At 37.3% G+C, this 25414-nt stretch overlaps 1 protein-coding gene across 2 annotated transcripts in view; it reads left to right on the top strand.

Moving 5' to 3' along the window:
- Positions 1-25414, top strand: part of CEP70 (centrosomal protein 70) — an 80721-nt gene that overhangs the window by 13277 nt on the left and 42030 nt on the right. The window contains exons 3-8 of one of the 2 annotated variants that reach the window (XM_065876056.1): positions 8818-8943; positions 11783-11873; positions 11998-12121; positions 12454-12634; positions 18862-19031; positions 24093-24149. In XM_065876056.1, coding sequence (XP_065732128.1) covers positions 8818-8943; positions 11783-11873; positions 11998-12121; positions 12454-12634; positions 18862-19031; positions 24093-24149 — 749 coding nt within the window. Of the gene's footprint in view, positions 1-8817; positions 8944-11782; positions 11874-11997; positions 12122-12453; positions 12635-18861; positions 19032-24092; positions 24150-25414 lie in introns of those variants that run through there. The other variant, XM_065876057.1, reaches the window with a different exon arrangement.

The raw sequence follows: 25414 nt of genomic DNA, 5'->3' as shown, positions 1-25414 counted from the left end.
GATCCATTCAATATCTGGCAAACTTCAATATCCTCTGGAAAACTTGAAAATGGTATAAGAAAGTGGGTTTCTATTTGAGTAATTTCAGTTTATTCAATGCATTTAAAATTTATTGTAGCCTTAAGGCACAAAATAAAATTACTTACAAGCAGTTTTTGTTAGCAGTAACTAGAGAATGGGTAACTGGTGAATGTAGTTCATTCATTCACCATTCTGGTGAAGGTAGTGGTAGTCCTGCACCTGGTCCTTCTTGTGGCATTTCTAAAAGAGCCCCCGCACAAAGATCCACCTTGTCAATTCTCAGGTAAAATAAAAGAACATATCCTAGAGGAAATAATACCCACAGGACTAAAAAAAAAATGCTGCCAGATAGTGTAGAGTCTGCTCTTCCAGGGGAAAGTGCAGTGAAACATGGTGTATTTGTAATAGATGTTCTGTTCCCCTGCACAGAGATGCCTACTATACTCCCTGTCACACTCTAACGAAATAATAGGATGCTTTAGTTTCAAATGAATACATTAAGTGCAAAAAAAGTTGTTGATATTTACTCAAACACGGGTGTTTCAGTATTCACTTACATAACAAATTGATGGCCACAGACGTTAGCTTCTATAAAACTCCCCTGGTCAGTAATGTGTTAAGTCATATAGAAAACAAAAAGAGGAGTTACACATCCTTGTCATAATAATAGTAGCTTTTATAATTGCCCATGTATTTACCATATTTACCATGCCATTTACTTTTACTGAGAGCTTTAGTTTTTCATATGGCTTCAATTTACTGTCTAGTGTCCTTTCATTTCAACCTGCAGGACTCCCTTTACCATTTCTTGTAGGGCAGGTCTAATGGTAACAAACTCCTTCAGCTTTTGTTTATCTGAGAATGTCTTAATTTTGTTCTCTCTTTTGAAGGACAGTTTTGCCAGATATGGGATTTTTGATTGACAGTTTCTTTCTTTCAGCACTTTGAATGTATCCTCTCACTACCTTCTGGACTCCAAAGTTTCTGTTGAGAAATATGCTGGTAATCTTATCAATGATTCCTTGTATGTGATATGTCACTTCTCCCTTGCTGCTTTCAAGATCCTCTCTTTGTGTCTTTCAAAAGTTTGATTATAGTACTTCCTGGTGTAGGTCTCTCTGAGTTTACGTTTCTTGGAGTTTGTTGAGCTTCTTGAATATATATATTTGTATCTTTCAACAAATTTGGGAAGTTTTCAGCCATCATTTCTTTAAATATTCTCTCTGCCACTCTCTCTCCCTTTTCTCCTTCTAGGACTCCCACAGTTTGTATGTTGCCCTGCTTGATGGTGTCTCACAGTCCTTTAGGCACTGTTCATTTTTTAAAAGAAATATTTATTTATTTATTTATTTGGCTGTGTTGGGTCTTAGTTGTGGCATGTGGGATCTTTTTTTTTTTATTTTTATTTAATTAATTTATTTTATTATTTTTAAATTTATTTTGGCTGTGCTGGGTCTTCGTTTCTGTGCGAGGGCTTTCTCTAGTTGTGGCAAGCGGGGGCCACTCTGCATCGTGGTGCGCGGGCCTCTCACTATCGCGGCCTCTCTTGTTGCGGAGCACAGGCTCCAGACGCGCAGTCTCAGTAGTTGTGGCTCACGGGCTTAGTTGCTCTGCTGCATGTGGGATCCTCCCAGACCAGGGCTCGAACCCGTGTCCCCTGCATTAGCAGGCAGATTTTCTGCCACTGCGCCACCAGGGAAGCCCCGGCATGTGGGATCTTTTGTTGCAGTGTGCGGGCTCTTCTTTGCAGTATGCAGGCTTGCGACATTTGGGCTTCTCTCTAGTTGTGGTGCGTGGGCACCAAAGCCCGTGGGCTCTGTAGTTGCAGCACTTTGGCTCTCTAGTTGCGGCACGCAGGCTTAGTTGCCCTGCGGCATGTGGGATCTTAGTTCCCTGACCAGTGATATATCCAGCATCCCCTGCATTGCAAGATGGGTTCTTTTTTTTTTTTTTAAATCAAAAAATTTATTTATATTTTGGCTGCATTGGGTCTTTGTTGCTGCACGCGGGCTTTCTCTAGTTCCGGCAAGTGCTGGCTACTCTTTGTTGTGGTGCACAGACTTCTCATTGTGGTGACTTCTCTTGTTGCAGAGCACAGGCTCTAGGCTTGCGGGCTACAGTTGTTGCAGCACATGGGCTCAGTAGTTGTGGTGTACAGGCTTAGTTGCTCCGTAGTATGTGGGATATTCCCAGACCAGGGATTGAACCTGTGTCCCCTGCATTAGCAGGTGGATTCTTAACCACTGTACCACCAGGGAAGTCCCTGAAAGATGGATTCTTAGCCACTGGACCATCAGGGAGGTCCCACACTGTTGACTTTTATTCAGTCTTTTTTTTCTGTTCCTTAGAGTCGATATTTTATATTGTCTTACTGTCACTTTTACTCATTCTTTCTTTTGCCTGTTCAAATTGCCTTTGAATGCCTCTAGTGAATTTTTCATTTCAGTTATTGTACTTTTCAACTCCAGAATTTTTTTGATTTCAGGTTTCCCATCTCTTTATTGATATTTCCATTTTGTTCATATATTTTTCTCTTAATTTTTCTCCACATCTTCCTTTAGTTCTTTGAATTTTTTTTTTTTTTTTTTTTGCAGTACGCGGGCCTCTCACTGTTGTGGCCTCTCCCATTGCAGAGCACAGGCTCCGGACGCGCAGGCTCAGCAGCTATGGCTCACGGGCCTAGCTGCTCCGCGGCATGTGGAATCTTCCCGGACTGGGACACGAACCCGTACCTCCTGAATCGGCAGGCGGACTCTCAACCACTGTGCCACCAGGGAAGCCCAGTTCTTTGAATATTTTTAAGATGGTTGTTTTAAAAATCTTTGTCTAGTAGTTCTGCCATCAGGTCTTTTTTTTCAGGGACAGTTTTTGTAGATTTGTTATTTTTCCTTTGAATGGGCCATACTTTCCAGATTCTCTGTATCCCTTATTTTTTGTTGAAAACTAAACATTTCAATCTAATAATTGGGTATGTCTGGAAGTAAGATTCTCTTCCTTCACCAAGGTTTTCTGGGTTTTGTTTTTGTTTGTTTTAAATTGTCATGGCTGTCTCTGTGCTGAGGATCAGCCTGAGGTATAAACTTAAGGTCTTTTTTTAGCCTACACCTTTCTCGGTCATGTGCAGTGACTTTCTAATTTCCCATATGTGCATTTACTTTTATTTTTTTTAATTATTATTTTTAAAATTTTGTCTGCATTGGGTCTTTGTTCCTGCATGTGTGGTTTCTCTAGTTGCGGCAAGTGGGGCCTACTCTTCATTGTGGTGCGCGGGCTTCTCATTTGTGATGGCTTCTGTTGTGGTGCATGGGCTCAGTAGTTGTGGCTCGTGGGCTCTAGAGTGCAGGCTCAGTAGTTGTGGTGCATGGGCTTAGTTGCTCCACGGCATGTGGGATCTCCCCAGGCCAGGGATCAAACCCGTGTCCCCTGCATTGGCAGGCGGATTCTTAACCACTGCGCCACCAGGGAAGTCCCTGCATTTGTTTTTAAATGTCCTAGTTTTTAAATGTATGGTTTCCAAAAGGGGATAAGAGAAGAATGAAGAGAAGAAAAGGACAGTGGTCCTTTAAATCCCCTGTACATCACTTTAACCAGCGTGAGAGGAGCTTATAACAATGGGAGGAAGTACAATAAGACCCTTGCTTCTTTTTCTGCTCCTCTGAGATCAGAAGCAGCAATCAGTCAGATCACAGAACCCCAGAATTTGGAGGACAAGTTCCTTTTTGCCCACCCTGACTCACACAAACTGGGTATAACCTGCTCCTGGTACATTGTGCACAGCTGCCTGCCTTAAAGCTGAGGGTGGGGAATAGGTAACTTTTACCCTGCTGAGAGGTGAAATAGACTGAAATTAACCACAAATCATCATTTAATACTTCAGTGGAATTTGCAAGCCTCAATAGACTCAGAGTTCCAAAATAGTTAACATGAGACAGATTCTGCCAGTGAAGTTTTTTTCTAGTTGGGGAGACTCATTCCTTATGCTTCCTACGCTGCCATCTTCCCAGAATCATCTCTTCCTGATCTTGAAGAAATGGATGATTTCAGATTTGGAGCAGAACTGGTTCAAGATATCAGACAACAAGGAAGCTACTAGTGGAGTCATATCAAAAGGATAGGCTTGAATAGCCTTCCCCCAGCCAAAGATGAGACCACATAAGCTTCAATAATAATAATAATAATTATAGTGAACTGAAATCCATAAAATATGTTTAAATTAATGACCTCATACTGATATTAGATTAAAAATTTTTTTTACAGTAGGTCCTTGTTGGTTATCTATTTTAAATATAGCAGTGTGGGGCTTCCCTGGTGGCGCAGTGGTTGAGAGTCCGCCTGCCAATGCAGGGGACACGGGTTCGTGCCCTGGTCTGGGAAGATCCTGCATGCCGCAGAGTGGCTAGGCCCGTGAGCCATGGCCGCTGAGCCTGCACGTCAGGAGCCTGTGCTCCGCAACGGGAGAGGCCACAACAGTGAGAGGCCCACGTACTGCAAAAAAAAGAAATATATATATATATATATATATATATATATATAGCAGTGTGTTTATGTCAGTCCCAAACTCCCAGTCTATCCCTGCTCCCCCAACCATAAGTTCATTCTCTAAGTCTGTGAGTCTCTTTCTGTTTTGCAAATAAGTTCATTTGTATCATTTTTTTTAGATTCCACATATAAGTGTTATCATATGATATTTGTCTTTCTCTGTTGGACTTAACTTCACTTAGTATGATAATCTCCAGGTCCATCCAGGTTGCTGCAAGTGGCATTATTTCATTCTTTTTAATGACTGAGTAATATTCCATTTTATATATACCACATCTTCTTTATTGATGGACATTTAGATTTTCTTCCATGTCTTGGCCATTGTAAACAGTGCTGCAATGAACACTGGGGTGTATGTATCTTTTCGAACTGTGTTTTTCTGCAGATATATGCCCAGGAGTGGAAATTCTGGATCATATGATAGCTTTATATTTTAGTTTTTTAAGGAACCTCCATACTGTTCTCCACAGTGGCTGTATCAATTTACATTCCCAACAACAGTGTAGGAGGGTTCCCTTTTCTCCACACCCTCTCCAGCATTTATTGTTTGTAGATTTTTTGATGATGGCCATTCTGACTGGTGTGAGGCGATATCTCGTAGTTTTGATTTGCATTTCTCTAATAGTTAGCAATGGTGGACATCTTTTCAGGTACCTCTTGCCCATCTGTATGTCTTCTTTTTGTAAAAAAAAAATTATCTATCTTTGGCTTCGTTGGGTCTTCGTTGCTGCATGTGGGCTTTCTCTAGTTGCAGCAAGCTGGGGCTAGTCTTTGTTGCTGTGTGCGGACTTCTCATTGCAGTGGCCTCTCTTGTTGCAGAAGCACGGGCTCCAGGTATGCAGGCTTCAGTAGCTGTGGCATGTTGGCTTAGCATTTGTGACGCGCAGGCTCAGTAGTGGTGGCACACGGGCTTAGTTGCTCCGTGGCATGTGGGATCTTCCCAGACCGGGCTTGAACCCGTGTCCCGTGCGTTGGCAGGCGGACTCTCAACCACTGCATCATCAGGGAGGTCCCTGTATGTCTTCTTTGGAGAAATGTCTGTTTAGGTCTTCTGCCTATTTTTTCACTGGGTTGTTTGTTTTTTGGATGTTGAGCCGCATGAGCTGTTTGTAAATTTTTGAGACTAATTCCTTGTCGGTCGCATTGTTTGTGAATATTTTCTCCCATTCTGTGGGTTGTCTTTTCATTTTGTCTGTGGCTTCCTTTGCTGTGCAAAAGGTTTTGAGTTTAATTAGGTCCCATTTGTTTATTTTTATTTCCATTACTCTAGGAGATGGATCAAAAAAGATATTGCTGTAATTTATGTCAGAGTGTTATGCCTATGTTTTCCTCTAAGAATTTTATGGTATCTGGTCTTACATTTAGGTCTATAATCCATTTTCATATTATTATTAATAATAATAATTGCAGTGAACTGAAATGTATAAAGTATGTTTAAATTCACAACCTCATACTAATATTAGATTTTTAAAACAGGATTATCTTCAGAAGATAAGGAACCAATTCATTTTCTTGAAAATCGGTAAATCAATGGAAGCACTATTAATGTGGGACCTTCTTGACATATAAGAACGACCCAGAGGAGAGGAAGCTAGGTTTCAGAGGTGGTTTGCATCTGGTTCACCCTTATTCTGAGAGTTATAGCCCATCTAGGTAACAATTTTAAATGGGGGAGTGACTTTGATTTTAGCATTCATTTTCACAGATTTTTCTTTGGATTTGGCAAATGCCTTCAGGGAGAAAGTGAATTTTAATCTTCTTGATTTTTTTCCCTTGATAATTCGTCATTATCTTATTAGTTCTTTAATGCTTTTAAGAAGAAGACATTTCTTTAACATAGTTTATTCAGCTTTTTTCATTGTCTTTGGAGGCAGAGTTTTCTGCTGTACTATTACCAAAAAGTAGGCTACTCACCTCATGGAATTTAGTCTTATGTAGACGTGTTCATATAAAACAAATTACACAGATAACTAAGCTGTGTAATTTGTAGAAAAAGTCTAAGATAATATACAGTGGTATGATTAGGTAAGATCTGTTTCATTCAGCATACTAATATATGGCAATGACACCAATTATCTATAAGTTTCTATGTTTCAGGTTCTACGTACTTACTATATGTTGTCTGACTTAATTCAACCTATGAGATATAGGTATTACTGTGTTTTCTCTTTTACAGATGAAGGAATCAAGGCTCAAAGATGTTGAGTTTGTCCATGTCACACAGTTTAATAAATGGTTAAGCTGCTAGTCACTCAGGCCACCTGACTCTGAACCTCTAAACCTTTATACTTTACTCTTTGTAGTGCTAGAAGAGCATATAAAAAGAGGACCTGATCTAGTCATGGGATCAGGGGAGATTTTCCTGAAGAAGGAAATATGAGTCGAGAGCTGGAGGTCAAGTATGAGTTAACTAAGTGAAGAGGATAAGAGTGCCTAGGCCTAGAACCTGGAGGGAGATGACACTTTGAAGATCTGAAAGAAGTCTGGTGTGGCTGTTAGAGAGATTGTTAGACTATGTGGCTCCACACTCTTGGGGGATTCTCTTACATTGATATTTACTCCCCTTATGTCTGCTACAGACATATTCTTCCCACTTTAAAACTGGCAGACTCCTGATGGTGATGCAGTAGGAAGAACACAGCATCACCTCTGAAGTATTCTTGCCAAAAAATACTGAACCTGAATTTAGATGTAACTAGTTTACAAGAAATACAGGGGATGAAGAAATATGTTAAATGATAAGAATACGATAAGCCAAATCTGAAATGTGAGTAACTCTATAAGACAAATGGCCTATTTCTTCAATAAATAAATGTCAGGTTAAAAAAAAAGAGGGTGGGGGAGATGAGTGAGATTGTTACAGATTAAAAGAAATTTAGGAATGCTATATGCATTCCTTGAATAAAAACCCCAAAAGACATTTTTAAGACATTTGGGGGAGAATTGAACATGGGCTAGATATTAAGTGATAGTAAGGAATTATTACTATAATTGGGTGTGACAGTGGTATTGAAGTTATGTTTAAAAAGGGTCTGTATTTATTAGAGATGAATACTGAAATATAAGTGGGTAAGGAAGAAATGAAACAAGTATGGAAGAATGTTGGTTATCATTGAACCTGAATTAATGGATACTTGGGTTCATTGTACTCTTTCTCTACTTTTATGTATTTTTGAAAATTTCTCTAATGAAAAGTTTAAAAACTAGCTGAAAGGCGATAGCCGTTGAAGTTGGCTGATATTTTTGAGAAGTATCTTTATTTAAAATAAAGGTGGGAGGGGTGAACATAGTGGGTGACTTAGTTGTTGGAGACCAGAATTTAAAGGGGAGAGAGTACTCTCTGATGTCAAGCAGCAAAAATGGCAGAATTTGAGAATTTGTAACATGTTACTAGGTTTAGCTGAAAATGAATTATTGGTGGCTAGTAAATTGTTTAGTTGGATTTCACTACCTGAAGCAGATATAAAAGGACAGAATGGTGCTTTGCAAGAAATACTGAACTAGCAGCGGGGAGACCTACTTCTAAGGAATCTTGGGAAGATCATTTTACCTCTCTGGGTCTCAGATGGTTTTAGCATCTGATATACTGGTACAGTTCTCCCAGCACACTCTCTTGCCAGCTTTGGGCAGCTGTAGATTTTGGATTAAACAATTTCCGAGGTCTCTCAAGCTCTGAGATTCCATGATGCTAATGAATGTGTGTGTGTGATTGTGCCTCTGCAAAGGAACAGTTAGATATCAAAAAATCCAAGGAAATGTTTTCCTACAGAGTGGCACAGTCTTAGACAACAAGAGCAAGTGATGGGAGGGTAAACGGAATATAAACCTTTGTGTGTGCCATACAGAATCCTTTGTTGCTAGCTTCTTAGCTACTTAATAAATAAAGACCACCTAAGAATGGGGCACGTCATTTACCCTTCGAATTAGTCCAGTGAATTGTTAGACTGGCCTGTAACTTTGGGTCAGACACAGTTCTTTTAGTTTTTTGGGGAAGCAGCTTCCAAAAAACATCAATTTATTTATTAGCATCACTTGCTTTTCATATTATCTAGTTAAAACAAATAGTTTTCTTTGTGTGTATGTATGTAAAACCCCATAATGCTTTATTTCTGGAGGAGAACATTATAAAATTCTTGAAATCAATTTTCTTAGAGGTCATAAAAGTTTTGACACAGGAATACTTAAATTGCCTAAGAGTAGTAGGTTCTTTTAGATGTAATTTCCTTTAACAACTGCTGCACTTTTTTCTTAATTTAGGCAACTCACACATTTTTATTGCCAACCTCTACTTCCTTTGACTCTACAAAGAAAATTGTATCTACAGCAGCCCCTAAAGCCCAGGAGTCCAGCAAATCATCAGACGGACTCATGACTGAAAAACAGGTAAACCTAAAATATTTGAAACCAGTGTTTGTCAAACTATATGTCAAAGAATACCACATCTACAAATGTGAAAAATCTTACTTTCAAAGGCTGCTTTAGTAAAATCATTTTGGGAAATGATGAGTTAAAGACTATTAAGTGATAGCATTATTCTAAGACTTCACAATACAGTAAGTCCCCTACATACGAACCTTCAAGTTGCGAACTTTCAAAGATGCGAACGTGCATCTGGTGCCAGCAAGGAACCAGAACCTGTGCCATCCACGTCAGGTGTGAGTGACATTGCAGCTCGCCCTCTGTCTCCTGCTGCTGAGGATTGTTCAGCTCTACCATCTCCCACCTCCTCCCCCTCCTCCAGTCAGTAACTCTTCCTGCCCGTTTACTTGATACCAGCCCCTGGGTGCCAGCTGTTGTACTGTACTAGTGTACTTTTCAAGGTACTGTACTGTAGGATTAAACATGTTTATTTTTTGTGTTTGTTTGTTTTTTATGTATTTGTGTGAAAAGTATTAGAAACCCATTACAGTACAGTGCTGTATAGCCGATTGTGTTAGTTGGGTACCTAGGCTAACTTTGTTGGACTTAAGAACAAATTGGATTTATGAACATGATCTCGGAACAGAACTCATTTGTATGTAGGGGACTTACTGTACTATCAGTCTCCAAAAAGAGGCTTTAGTATACAGTATTTCCTACTTATTTAACACTGATCTGATGAATATTTCATTAGACTGGTGTTCTGCAGCACATACTTTGGAAAATACCATTCTCAACTATTTTCAGAATTTGCAAACAGTTATGTTTTTCTTTCTCTTGAAAGAGCTATCAAAGAACGATATGTGTAATTGGGTCATTCAGAATGTGTGACATTGTTATTTATAGAGCATTTTGTTTTTATGAGTCATAGTAGGCATCTACTTATATACCCACACAGAGCTTTTGGCTTATCAGCATAATTTTAGTTCTGTGTCATTAATCTTTGTGACCAGAAGACATAAATAAGGGAGAAGGTTGTGGGAGGGAGGAGGATTATAGAAAGGATAAAGAAAGGGAAGAAAGTCAGCAGTCAAAAGGAAAGATTTGTTTGGCACTGTGAGTCATAGTGCTATCAGAGAGTCATCATAATAATTCGTTTTTTGTCTTGATAGATTTTTTTAAAATTGAAGTATAGTTGATTTACAGTACTGTATTAGTTTCAGGTGTACAACACAGTGAATCAGTATTTTTACAAATTTTACTCCATTAAAAAATATTATAAGGGCTTCCCTGGTGGCACAGTGGTTGGGAGTCTGCCTGCCGATGCAGGGGACACGGGTTTGTGCCCCGGTCTGGGAAGATCCCACATGCCGCAGAGCGGCTGGGCCCGTGAGCCATGGCCGCTGAGCCTGCGCGTCCGGAGCCTGTGCTCTGCAACGGGAGAGGCCACAACAGTGAGAGGCCCGTGTACCGCAAAAAAAAAAAAAAAAAAAATGTGTGTGTGTGTGTGTGTATATATATATATATATATATATAAAATAAGATAATGGTTATAATTCTCTAGCTATATGGTGTATCCTTGTTGCTTATCTGTCTTGGTAGATATTTTAATGTCTGAGGGGCATTTGGATGTGGAGAATACTTTTAAAAATTGTCTAGGTGGGTGGGAGGGGAGAAGTTGTCTAAATTATTAATCTTGAAGTTATTATGATATTTACATACTCTACACTAATGAAAATGTATAAAATATATTTTTTCAAGCATTTAAATAGATTGAAAATTCACTCAAATTATGTTTTCACAAATAAATAAGATACTTAAGGTATTTTTAAAAAGAACACAAAGTACCTCACACAGTGATTTCAAAATTGATCATTGTACTTAAATTACGAGCCTGTTATAAAACTGTTAAGATCATGGATTTAAATGTATCATTTAAAAAAATTTCCATTTCTGTTCTTATCTGTATTTTATGTTCTTATTTTTCTTCCCATTGTTAGGTTTTTATTTATTTTAGTTTTTATTCTTTTTTAATCTAGAGAGTGAGAGTTACCCTCTCAGGTTTATGGTGTAAATACATATTTAGAATCAGCAATACAAAACTTGAGTGTCTTTCTGAATGATTCTACTAGAATCAGTTACCTGGATGGGCAGACTCCTTTTCATAGTTAGTTCCTTGTATGATGGACAAGTTCTATCTAAATTACTGGCTCTGTCAAGTCAGATATGTTTTGATTTTGTTGTGACCCTGGTCAGGATTAAAGTGACACTTGTTTCTTAGTGACTCAACCTTCCTTTACTCTTAAATTAATATAACCTAATTTGCAGCTTTTTATTTTGATTGGGGCCTGGTCTGGTTCAGTTAAATAAAAAACCTAAGGGCGGGACTTCCCTGGTGGTCCAGTGGTTAAGACTTGGCCTTCCAATGCAGGGGGTGTGGGTTTGATCCCTGGTTGGGGAGCTAAGAACCCACATGCCTCGCAGCCAAAAAACCAAAACATAAAACAGAAACAATATTGTAACAAATTCAATAAAGACTTTAAAAAAACAAAAAACCTAAATTCTGTTTGTTTCACTGAAATTACAAGGTTTTTTATTTTTATTTAATTTATCCATGAAGGCCTATATATGAGTATTCTGGAATTATATAATGTAATTATCTGTGCTTCTTTGCATCCTTTTTAGTCTCTTAGTTTTGTTAGAAACAAATTTGTTTTAATTTTAATCATTATATGTGTATAAAAATTCCTATTAAAGCTTTTGGAGAAAAAGTCTGTTATTTTGGAAACAAAGGAAATTATATACAAGGGTATTTCTTCACCTTATATCTTGAAGTTGATCCTTTTCTCCCTCGTAATTGTAGCGGGAAGAAGCAGAATGGGAAAGCATAAACGTGCTGTTGCTGATGCATGGCTTAAAACCTTTATCTCTAGTCAAAAGAACAGATACGAAAGGTAATCAGGTCCTATTCTTGCTTCTTAAGATAAAAATGTTCTTTTTCTGTTAAAAAATTTTTGATGTTAAATTTTTTTCCTTATCTTTATTTTTACTATGTGTATTACATTTCAAAAAATGTAGATCTCATCATTTTTGACAAACAGTCATCACAAAGGATGAGGGAGAATTTAAAAACTTTGATGGAAGAAACATCACGTCAACAGAACATGATCCGGGAGCTCATAGAAACTAATAAGCAGCTTAAGTAAGAAAATGGAAAAAAAAGATCTCTTTTCAATTGTTTGTGTACAAGTGGTATGCATTCTAAAAATAACTCCCTTGAAAAAAATCTTGAAATTTAATTTTCCATTGTGATTAAATATTAAATTAAAAATGTTTTTAGTAGGTAAATCTTTTGGTAATAGCTTAGCTTAGATATGTAATGGTATCCTATATTTCTTCAGTTGGTTTGTGTTACAGGATAGAAATTTTAAGAATGCAAAGAAATTTTAGAAACTCATTGTGTTGTTAGATGGATATGTTTGTTGATATGTTTTATTTTTATTACTAAGGGAGGAATTGTGTATGTGTTATTAGAAATGAACTTCAGCTACAACACAGCCGAGCAGCAGATCAGGAACAACGAGCTAATGACTTGGAACAAATTATGGAGAGTGTGAAATCCAAAATTGGTGAAATGGAGGATGAATCCCTAAATAGGGTTTGCCAGCAACAGAATAAAATAAAAGAACTTCAAAAGGAGCATAAAGCTTTACAGGTACTGAGCTAAACATTTTCTTACATGATGGTATTAAGACAGCTTGTCAGGGTTACAGGTGACTTCGTGTTGCTTAATTCAGTGGTCCTTATCTTACTTGACCTATCGTTGTTGCCTTGAAATACTTTATTTGCTTCGTTTCCAGAACATCCTCTCTTCTGGTTTTCCTCAACCCCACTGGTTATTTTTCAGCTCCTTTGCTGATTCTTCTCATCTTCCTAACCTCTTAGTGTTGGATTCCCCAGACCTTTCTCTTGCCTATAAATTCTAACTCCCTTGGTGATGCTCAGTCTAATTCACAGCACTTTTAAATCCATAGCGCACACCTCTTCCCTTAATTTCAGACTCACATCCTGCACCCTACTTGATATCTCTACTGGATGTCTAATAGACATCTAGAACTTTTTTACATGTCTAAAACTGAGTTCCTGAATTTCCTTCCCAAACTTTCTTCTTTTAGTCTCCATTCTGGTCCAAGTCAACTTCATTTCCTTCCTGCTTCTCTCTTGGTTTCCCTACTCCCACCCTTGCCTTTTTCAATGTGCTCTCAACATAGTAGCTCAAAACACTCCAATGACTTTCCTTTTTGTTTTTTAAGAGGAAAATCCAAAACTCTTACCATGGCCTTACATGATCTGGCCCCGTGTTACCTTCTGACTTCATCTACTATACCTCTTGCATATTCTGCTCCAGCCACGATGACATTCTTGCTTTTCTTTGAAATTTTCCTTGACCATTCTCACCTCAGGGATTTTGTACATTTTGTTCTTCTTTTTCCCTCTGCCATGCATGCTTTTTTAGAGATAGCTGCATGGTTTGTTTTCTGTCTCCTTACTCAAGTGTCACATCACAATCTCTCAGGGATTCCTTTTTTGACTACTTTGCTTACAGTTGGCAGTCCTGTCCCCCACATATCATATTGCCTTCCGTGCTTTGTTTTATCCATAGTTCTTAGCACCATCTAACATGCTAATATACTATATACACTTTGTTTTGTTTATATATCTCTGTGTTAGAATGTAAGCTCCATGAGGGCAAATATTTTTGTCTATTTTGGTTAGGGCTAAGGAAGTGTCTGCTTTATTAGTTGTAGATGCTCAATAAATACTTGAATTATTGAGTTAAATTTACATAATGTTTATATGGAATATACTTTGTGATTTTAAGTTGTTTTATTACTTTTTATTGAAATAACAATATTATAACATTGAATACTTAATTTCCTAAAATTCTCCTAAAAAACCTCTTATTTCAAACCTCTGGTGTTTATTATGATTAAATGAAATAAATTTTTTGTAGTGATAACCAGTATTTAGTTTTATGAGACATTACAGATACTTAGAAACATTATATCATTATAAATCCTTTTTGTCGGCACAACACTATTGCACACAGAGAGTTCAGGCTGCCTAAAAGGGACCACTACTCCTCAAGGCAGCGTCTGGATGTTCCCTCAATTTATACTGGCAGCATTGGAAGGATCTGATGAGTTAATATAAATTTCAGGAGCCAGAGAGAATCAGCCAGAGATACTAAGAAGTTCTGGTATGAGGCCTCAGACAGTTGGTGTTCTGCCCTCATTTAGGCTGCCAGCTTGGGGTGGACAGTGCTCTACCTGCTGGTATTGATCATCGTTCTGGAGAAGGCACTGTCATTCTTTGATGGCCAACTCTGTTTCTGTTATTCATCAGTCAACAAAATCTTTTACTGTTAGAACTTTACTTTTTTTTTTTTTAATTTATTTAATTTATTTATTTTTGGCTGTGTTGGGTCTTTGTTGCTGGGTGCGGGCTTTCTCTAGTTGCGGCGAACGGGGGCTACTCTCCATTGCGGTGCACGGGCTTCTCATGGCGGTGGCTTCTCCTGTTGCGGAGCATGGGCTCTAGGCACGCGGGCTTCAGTAGTTGTGGCACGTGGGCTCAGTAGTTGTGGCTCACGGGCTCTAGAGTGCAGGCTCAGTAGTTGTGGCGCATGGGCTTAGTTGTTCCGCGGCATGTGGGATCTTCCTGGACCAGGGCTTGAACCCGTGTCCCCTGCATTGGCAGGCAGATTCTTAACCACTGCTCCACCAAGGAAGCCCAGAACTTTACAGTTTTAGGTTTGCTTTGTTAGGTTGCTTTCCTCATCAACGGTACATTCAAACTCTCTCTACAGGGAGGGGGATTTTGGAAATATTTCTGTATCCATTTGATTTTGACCTTGCTCTCAGATATAGGACCATGTGGAAACCTGAAGCTCTTTAACTCATCAACTTACTGATGTGAGAAAGCAGCCATCAGGTGGTACTGAGAGGGGGAGATGAGGGCAGGGGAGAGCAGTGTTTTTTTTTAAGGACAATGCCTATTTTTTTTTCAGAGAGGTTGATCTATAAAAAATCACAAAGTCAAATTATTAAAATACAAGACTTATAAATGTACCAGGGTTTTAGGCAGTTGAAAGAATAGATGCTTGAGGATTCATTGGTAAGAAGTGACTTGGAGTGGCATGTATTTTCTGTCAAGTAGTTCATCTGTTTTAAATGAATTATGGGCCATTAACTTTTTGTTTCAGGTCCCAGAGATTTGTTATGTAGCTTATAAATTGGTACAGAGGAGGTCTCATGTTCCAGTCTGCCGTGGGGGACAGACAGAATTAGGATTGGGGTATGAAAACCTGGTGTTGGGGTAGGGTGTCTATGCTATTTTGCTCAACTGAAATTAGTTGCTTGCTTGTTTGTTTTTTAAGTACCTAAAGGGTAATTTTTTTTTTTTTTTTTTTGTGGTACGCGGGCCTCTCACCACTGTGGCCTCTCCCATCGCGGAGCGCAAGCTCTAGACGTACAGGCTCAGTGGCCATGGCTTATGGGCCCAGCCGCTCCGCGGCATGTGGGATCTTCCCGGACCGGGGCACGAACCTGTGTCCCCTGCATCGGCAGGCGGACTCTCAACCACTGAGCCATCAGGGAAGCCTCTAAAGGGTACTTTTTTATAGAATGTAACAGAAATTGGCAAACCCAAGGAACTGCTACCCCTCAATGTTGCCTGATTGTCCAGTTCTATTACAGACTAGTCATATATTCTGTACTGTACTAGTTAATCTGTGCTTTCTTGGGGAAGCTGGAAGTGCTCCTGGAGAAAAATTATTTCACAGTTTGAGGCACATTTTTCTTTTTTTGGCATATGCTTGTTTCCAATTTTAGAATGGTTTAGTGATGCATATTTTGCAGTTGAGAGAAAGGAAACATTGATTTTGTGTGTATGTGGCAAAGAGATCTAGGAAATTAACAGATGTTTGACAATAATATTTTGAAAGATTGCTCTTGAGAGATTGCTGTTGAGAGATTGCTGGGGAAACACAGAAACTAAAAGACAACATTGTATTTGCAGTTTCTTTGTTCTTCAGTACAGTTTCCCTTTTTCTGTACTTAGCTTCTGTGGATAAAGTTTGATAAACTTTTGGGTCCTCTAAAGATCTAAGCAGATAATTTCAGTTTTAAGTCAACGTGAACAGTATCAGATAGTTCTCCCTCTTCTTTCTTCATAGAGAGTATATGGATCAGGAAACTGATTTTTACTATTCTTTTAGTGGTTACCTCAAAGATTAAAATATGCACTCTTGACTTCTCAAAATGTAATTTTACTTTGTATTTTTTACCTTATTCCATGACATTGTAACAATCATAAAACAATTTTTGACATTCTCCAACTTATATTATTGTTGTATATTTCAATTCCATATTTATTTTTATTTTCTCTCCATACATGTATTTACTGCTGACAGTTGAAATAGCACAAAATACTTCCTTCCTGTTATTATTTAAACTTTTAAAAAGCAGGAAAAAAATTTAGCTCTATATTCTGTGCCCTAATTATTATGTATTATCCAAACTATCTGGTGTAAAGCCACCAAGCTCTTTTTTACACTTCTCCACAAGTTCTTTAGCTTCAATTTTTTTTTTTTTTACTTTGTGTTGGATTCCTCTATTGGCTTTAGCTTTCTAAAATACACAGGGAGCTATGAAATTGAGTGTTTTTTAGGGCCAAATGAAAAAATAGATCTAATGTATATTAAAGTCAGCAAGACATTCCTAATACATGATTGCCTTATAAGTAACTGATATCTAGGTAGGGAGAAAAGAGATATAGGAAGGATGGCATGGGCTGTTAAAATTGTTACTGCGCCCTCTCCAGATTCTTGGACAGTAATACCATAGAAATGAATATTGCTCCCTCAAGATTCTTAGGCAAGCAAAGCTTTTTATTGAAAGGATAGCTTGAGTGCAAGGGAGAAGGTGGAAAAGAGTGCCAACTCCTTGAGGACTTTCAGGGAAAGGGTTTTAAAGGCTGGGTGAGGGAGGGGGCCGCACAGTGCCTGATCCGCTTGTGCTCAATTCTTGCACTGGTTGGCATCAAGGTGAAGTTTCAAGTATCATCAACCTTCTAGTTTCAACCAGTCTGGTGTCTACATGCTTGCAGTCAGCAGTTTTCCTCTGGCGGGGGTCTGCTTCCTGCAAAAATAACTTAGGAATGTGTGTCAGGCCTTTATCTGTATCTGTCAGGGAACTGGGAGTTCAGTGACTCTGCTGTGTGGCAGATTTATAGTCCCACTTTTGTCTTTTGGAAACTATGTACATAACATCAGTGGAACAGAGATAATCTTTTATTCCTGTGGGTCTTTTGGTATTATCTCAGAGGCCCAAGCCTTTAGGCAATTTGGGTTTTTTTGTTTTGTTTTGTGTTTTTTTCGTTTTGTTATTTATTTATTTATTAGCTGCGTTGGGTCTTTGTGGCTGTGCCTGGGCTTTCTCTAGTTGTGGCGAGCAGGGGCTACTCTTCGTTGCGGTGCATGGCTTCTCATTGCAGTGGCTTCTCTTGTTGTGGAGCACGGGCTCTAGGCACATGGGCTTCAGTTGTTGCAGCACACAGGCTCAGTAGTTGCAGCACACAGACCCCCTCAATTGAGATGATCATGTTTTTTTTCCTTTTATTCTGTTAATGTAGTCTATTACATTGGTTCAACGTATGAAAAACCCTTTCTTGCATTCCAGGAATAAATCCCGTTTGGTCATGGTGTATCATCCTTTTAATATGCTGCTGAGTTTGGTTTGCTAGTATTTTGTTGAGTTTTTGCATCATTGTTTAAGGGATATTGGTTTGTGGTTCTCTTTTTTGTGTGTTGTCTGGTTTTGGTATTAGGGTAACACTAACCTCATAGAATGTCTTAGGAGAGATACAGTTGATTCATGTATCTTGCTTTTACACCCTGCAACCTTGAAAAATTCAATCATTCTAGTTTCATGGCTAATTTATAGAGATGGAATTGGGACCCAAGTCACTTGGCTGTAGAGCTCCTGCCTGGCTTCCAAGGTGGGGCTGAGGCAGAGGATAAGTTCTGGGTATAGCTGGTAGTTACTGACAGATGGTATGGTACCAGGAGCTGAGTCTCCTTTTTCCCCTGAGGGTCTATTAAGTCTGTGCAAACTTGACCCTATCGGCAGGTGAACGTGTGCTTAGATATGGCATTGTCTTCTGAAAGTGGTGTGTCTTAGTATTGTGCAGGCCAGATGGGGATAGGGTTTCTCACTGAGCTTTATAAAAAGTGTATTAATAATAACAATGATGGTACTGTTGATTATGAGCTTTCTAAGGACACTGAGGGATGGAAACTATCGAATAAAGGAAAACCAGGCTGGTGATATTTCACTGAAGGCAAGAGTGTATTCAAGATTTACATTCCCTTGTATAAATCTTGGGGTACATATTATTTCTGAACAAATTCCTGGTTTCTCTGAGTTTGCAGTCTACCACATTACATGAATGCCTAAGGTGATTAAACCATCTGAAATCCTGAATTATCGTTGATCACTTAAGAATATTAATTTTAATTCTTGGTTCTTTTTGACATCCTTAATATTGGTCTCTTTCTGGTTATTATTTTCATCTAAACATATAAAATTATATCAGTTTTATGGAGATTGAGTTCTTTTACTTACTATGAAACCTTGAATGCGTGCAATTATAAGCTATATTTTCCCCATTTTACACTGATTTTACTTGTTATAGTTTTTGCATTTCTGACATATCAGTGTTCCTGGAGCTTGCACCCATTTAAAGACAGGCTCAGTACTGAAGTTCCAGAATGAAGCAGCCTGATAGAAATTGTGAGGATAGCTTTGTGTACAATATTGTTAGGACAGCATGTCCTTGATGTATATATCATAATTATATATTTTGAAAAATTTCTTACAGGCAAAATGTGAGCACTATAAGAAAAAACGAATGGAGCAACAAGAGACTATTGCTTCTTTGCAGAAGGACGTCTGTAGATTAACAAAGGAGGACGAAGAGCGCATCATCACTCAAAACAGAGTGTTCTCGTATCTCTGCAAGAGAGTTCCTCATACCATCTTGGATAGACAGTAATGTTTGCTACGTAAATTGATATGTAGCTAGAGTCATCACTTTTTTAAAAACAGATTTCATCTTGGGTGTGGTTATATCTCTTTTAAACTGGTGAAGTATTCCTCTCCCTCTTCTCTGCTGTTTGTTCGTTTGTTTTAAATGTCATTAACTTTTTGAAGAAAATGGTCAGTTGTCCTGGAGAAGTACATGCTAGATTTGTCTGTTTGCTTCCGTACTATGTCATTTAATTTATTCTTCTATCTCCTATGTTCCCTCTAAACTGGAAGTTAGAGCTAAATTCAGATGCAAGTATTTTTGGCGAAATACTTCATAGGTGGTAATTTATGCTTCTAATTATAACATATCAGGAGGCACATAATGTCTAGTTGACCTACTCTCAGGAATGATGAGATTGTTCAGGGGTTTAAATAATAACAATCTGATCCTTCCACTATAAAATTTCTCATCATCCTTTCATCTAATGGTTTCCCCCATTGATGATCTTATTTTCAATTCTGCTATCCCTTTTTTTCCTATTTCTTTTTTTCCCAGAAGTCTTCCATTAAAAAAAAGAACCTTTCCTTTTGAATAGGGGCTATTTGGTTGCCCTATGGTTTGTTACAGGGAAGTGCAATGCTCAGTTCTTTCATTTTAATTCTAATTTTTTAGAGTAAGCAGTGGTTGCCCTAATGATCTCCAATGATAAGCAATAAGATTTTTTGTTTGTGCCTATCTCTCTTTTTTCAAAGGTTGTTATTAACTCGTGGGCTTTCAATGATCAAATTACCTTGTCTTTGGCCGGTGGGATCTTTATCATGTTGGTATTATATCCCTTAGACCCAACTCCATTAATCTTTGTTAGATTTCTTACTTTTAGGCAGAAGATACATCCTGTACATTGTTTTGCCCTAGGAACTCTTTTGAGGAATGGAGTTAGGTATTTGTTAAAACTAACACTAAACATTTAAAATTAGCTCATTTAAAATGAATTAATTAGACATTTCTCAAAAGAGCTCTGGTTCCTTTTAGTCAGGAATAGATTTTAGAGACCACAGTTTGAGTGTTTAGGTTGCTTATCTTACGTTGTCATTGATTTTAGGGCTTTTTAGTGGCAAGTACCAGGAACTATATATATTTCTGAGAAAAATTTCTAACTGAAGTTAACACTACTGGGTTTTTATTTAAACTCTGATTTTACATTTGTAATGGTTTTCTTTTACACTGAAAATCCTTATTCCTAAGAATAATATCATAATTATTTATTTGCTTTATCCTATAATATAGAAAAAGTTTCAAAATAATAATACCAGTATTGCTACTAACAATAAGCCAACTGAATGAAATTTAAATTTCTTTGCAATTATCTTCGACATTAATAATATATTCCACTATGGGTACAGTCAAAATATAGTGTTCTAAAATATCTTGAAATATTTCTTTTCTGTGTGTTTGTGGCACCAAATTAATATACAGTTAAGTTTACTTGTTTCAGTTTGTTTTAGTTTTTAGGGCTGGCTTTTAAAATTTATTTACTTTTGAATATGTAAGACGTTTATACAGTTATAAAGTCAAAACTGTAATTATTTATATTTGGAGAGGTTTTGTTTTCATTCCCATCCCCTTAACCTATTCCTTACTTCTCCCTATAGATAATTTTTTTAGTGTTATTTTTAGCAAATACAAACAGTATGGATATTATATTTCTTTGTATAAAAGATAGCATCTTGTTCTTTTCACTTAATAGTATAAACTAGTTACATTTTAACTAGTGTTATGTGTTTACATAGTAGGATTGGGGATTTCTACTAACTAGGTATGTCTGTTTTATACTATAAAAATAAATGAAGTCACATATAAGTTAAAAACAAGTTGAAACTATAGATTGTTTCAATAATTATTTGAGAGATAATGCACACATATACATGTACACAAATATATATATACAATTTTTATCCTTTTGAAGGACGAACTAGGATAAAAATATAAATAATAAATAATTTAAATAACAAAATGTAGTTGGAGCTAGGTGTGAATAAATAGAAAAACAAAGAAAGGAAAATAGGAGTAAGGAAGAACAAAAAGAAGGAGAGAGGTAATTACAGTGGGAGAATAAGGTAAGAAGAGAGATAGAGGAAGAGGAATGAAAACAAAAACAAAATAACAGGCACTTTGAATGAGTGAGAGGGCAAGAAAAAGGGAGAGAAGCATTGAGAAAACTTACCAAGTACCAGATGAAGCCAAGCTAATTCAGGTGTGAATTTGTCTGATGGCCTAGAGATTCTCCGCTTTATTTGGTTTTTAATAAAACAAATTTTCAGTTTGAGCGCAAAACTTAAAAATTGTGAATTAACCCTTATATAAAAATGCATCAGTTGTAGCCACTACAGCTATTGTCAAAAGTTACAAAGGCATTGGGACAAAACAGTATAGGACATACACAGATGAGTAAAGCGATGTTTGCTGCATTTATGGACCTGATAGCTTGTTGGGTAGATAGACACATACTCAGGTAAGTAAAATAAAAGGCACATTGGTATGTGCTGTAATGGTAAGGCAGACAGGATACTAACTGGGCGTGGCATAAGGAGAGCTTAGTTTCCACTGAGAAAGATGGGGATGACCAGAAAGACTTCATGAAGGAGGTAACTTGTAAACTAGATTATTAGGAACTGTAGAATTTTTTTTAAAACACAATAAAAGAGTTTAATAAGGTGTCCAGTTTACAAAATAAATCTATAAAAATCAATAGCTTTTGTTTTACACCAATAATAACCTGGCAGAAAATGTAATGGGAGGAAAATTCCATACACAGTCATAACAGTAAATATGCAATACCCAGGAACAATTCTCCTGAGGTGTGTTGAAGTTCTAGACGAATGCTTTAAGATTTATTTGCAGACGGGAAGACATATCATGTTCCTTAAAGGGAGCAGTTGATGGTAATTTGAATTTTGTGCGTTGTAATTCTCATTACATTTGTATTAATTTGTTCTGGCATCTGTATTCCCCATGATGCTGTAAGCTCAATGAAGCCAAAGACTCCATGTCATTCCCTGCTGTGTTCTAGTGCATGTCCAAGAGGAACTGTAGAGTTTTAATAGACGTTAATGAGGAAAAGGGTATTCTAGTTAGAGAAATATGGTGTCTGGGAAACAAAACGTATTTGGGAGTGGCAAGTAGTCCAGGTAGTCCGAGAGGTCTGGAGTGTAGGGTGCACAAGGTGATGGTATCTTAGGAGACAGTACGGAAGGAAAGGTGTGCTGAAACTTTGAGGGGCTTCAACTCCAGGCTGAAGAGTTCAGGTTCTACATTCTGTGTAGCAGGATTGAAAAAGCCCAGGATTTATGAGCAAAGGAGATAGACAAAATTAGTGATCGGTTTTAATAGTCTAGTTGGTAGATAATAGAGGTCTATAAAGAAAAAAGAAAGGAGAGAGATACTGCAGAGATGGACAGGAATTGTCTAGACTGACTGACTGTAGATGTTGAAAGAAGGAGAACAGTCAGAGATAGCCAGATTTCAAGCTACGTTTGGGGAATGGGGAAGGAGGATAATGGGTTCATTTACGAACATTAGGCACTTTACGTCAGCCACAGAGAGATATCAGGCCTACAGTTAGAAAGGCTGAACTCCGGAGAACTTTAAAATTTAGAGAGAGAAAGAAGAGACAGAAGAGGAGTTACGTTTGGGTGTCAGGCTAACCAAGGAACAAGAGTGTTTGAAGAAGGAGAGGGTGGTAAGAAGTGTTACATGCCACCTCATTGGTTTGTGTTTGCCTTCCCACTGTCTTATTTACTCAGAATTCCTGGTAAGTCCTCTTTAAAAGTTTATTGAAGGTAGAGGTAACAGTCATTCAGGATGAATGAAGTTTGCTATGAAGGAAAAAGATAGAAATGGAATGGTAGCATGGGGGAAGGAAGGGGTGAGAGGGCTTGTGAAGTATATAAAGGAAATTAAAGCATATTTGCAGGATAATATGAAAGCTGGTACGTGTTGGGATGGGGAAAGTTGAAGAGAAAGGATAATCTGGAAAGTTATGATATTAAAAGCATAGTTGGTTGAATTAGCTCTGAAAAAAAGGAGATGGGTAAGTTTCCCAAGGTAGGAGTGAAATACTATACATTCTTGCTTTAAAAAGAATAATATGTGAAAGTATAGTGTTATTTTATTTTTCTTTGAGGATTTTTTGAATTACAAAAGCAATATGTGCTTTTAGAAATTCAAACAATATAAAAGTATGTAAAGTAAAATGTTATAGACCTGCTTACCCCTCCTAATTTCCACATCCCAGAGATACCACTTTTAACAGTTTTGGTGTTTGTCCTTCCTAGTGTTTCACAGCAATAGTGCTGTTGGCTTTTGGGTGGGACCATTCTTCATTGTGTAGGGCATGATGAGCATTCATCATGTTCATTGATGAACTTTTAAGCATCGTCGCCCCCTCCCCAACTATTCAGTGTGACAACCAACACTGTCCCCTAGCTGTGGTATTATCCCTCAGCTAAGAACCCATAGAGTTCGTTTTCAATACATATACAGATTCATTTATAACTATTTTCCTAAAAAAATAGAGTAATATTATACATTTTGCTATGCAACATTTTTTAACCTTATCAATTCTCATTAGGATGTACAAATTTACATTGTCTCTTCTCATGCCTCATCATTTTCTATAATATGGATGTGCCATTATTTATTTAACTTTTCCCTTGTTGACAAATATTTAGATTGTATCTGAGTTTTCACTCATAAATAATGGTGCATCAAGCAACTTCGTTCATCTTGAGTTACAGCCTTAGGCACACATTTATGTGGGAGTGATTGCTAGAGGTAGAACTGTTTGGACAATATGCATTTAATATGTTGAGATTTAATGTCTGTGGTTATTTAAAAATATATACATTAAAATTAAAATATATGGCATAGTGTGATACTTGCTTCTGGCAAAAATCACTTAAATTTTTTATAAATTTGCAGATAACATGTATGTTTATCACTATAATTTGAAATTGTATAGAGAGAATAGTAAATGTTCCAGTACCACATTTTGAAAATAATCCAACTCATCTGTTTTCTAGGTTGCTTTGCCTAATTGATTACTATGAATCTAAAATTAGAAAATTTCATAAACAAAGGTACGACTAGTCCTGTATTACAATTTTTAAAGTTATTATCTAGTCATGAATTACAACAAAAGTTTCTATGGGCTTTTGAAACAAATATGCTTTGGAAATCTACCTGATATATGTGTAATTTACCTAATATGTTTAACTACAAATTTCCTTTTTTATAAAGATCTTCAAGACTGTACTTTACCACTTATGTTAAAGTATATTGTTGCATTTATATTAAAATATGTATATTTAATAATCACCAAAGTATCGGTCACAGAAGAAATAGTATTTTTCTTCTGTTGAAGTATTATAATTTGTTCTACTGATGTCATCTAACCACTAGATAGTTACTAAGTATATCCACAAAGTGTGTAGGGTTGGATTAGCTGCCTGCCAAAGTACAGCCTAATTAGTATGCAGATTTATATGAGATAAAGATAAAATGTCATAGTGAAAAATCAAGTATATAGAGTAAAGCACAGTTGTCACCTCTGATTAAAGAAATAAGGGTAAAGTTTAAAAATAATGGTCTTTGACTAACCAAAAATAGCTGAAAGATATCTAAGGCCAAATAATCTAAAGTGCTTTAATATAGTTATTAAAACAGTGGCTATTCTGTTTCATTGTTTATAAATGGAACAGTTCTTTTAACAAATATTTGAGTACCTACTTTCTGCCAAGTTCTGTTTTTGTTACTGAACAGATAAAATAGATAAACTAGAATAAAGCAGATAAGTTCTCTGTTTTCATTAAGCGTATCTGCTTTCATTAAGCATACATTGTCTAGTATTCTTGCCCCAAGAGTACTGACTCCAGAAACTCAGTAGGACTGATGACAGAGCTGTGCTGGTTGCTGATTCCTTCTAGCACCTTGGGGACTCTTAAAAAAGAGCGGGATGGAGGGAAGAAGGGAAGAAAGAAGTGAAAAAGAAAGGAAGGGAAGATGAGAAGAGAACAACTAATGATAGAGCAACTCCTTGCTTTGTTCTAGTCAGAAAGTAGTACTATACCAATTAACTTCAGGGACCTTCTGATTTTCAAAACTGTGTCTTTTAGATGGTAGGCATGGTGTTAGATAGATTCTAGAGATAGGACAATTGTTTGTTTATCTTGGCTGCATCAGCTCTTCCTTGCAGCATACGGGATTTTTTTTTTTTTTTTTTTTTTTTGCAGCACACAGGCTCTTCGTTGAGGCATGTGGGCTTCTCTTTAGTTGTGGCGTGCTGGGTTTTTTTCTCTCTTTATTTGTATCGCGTGGGCTTCAGAGTACGTGGGCTCTCTAGTTG

This window comes from Phocoena phocoena, chromosome 4 (assembly GCF_963924675.1).
Source record: "Phocoena phocoena chromosome 4, mPhoPho1.1, whole genome shotgun sequence".
NCBI lineage: Eukaryota > Metazoa > Chordata > Mammalia > Artiodactyla > Phocoenidae > Phocoena > Phocoena phocoena.
The sequence above is the reverse complement of the archived record's forward strand: the minus strand, read 5'-3'. Positions and strand labels throughout refer to the sequence as shown.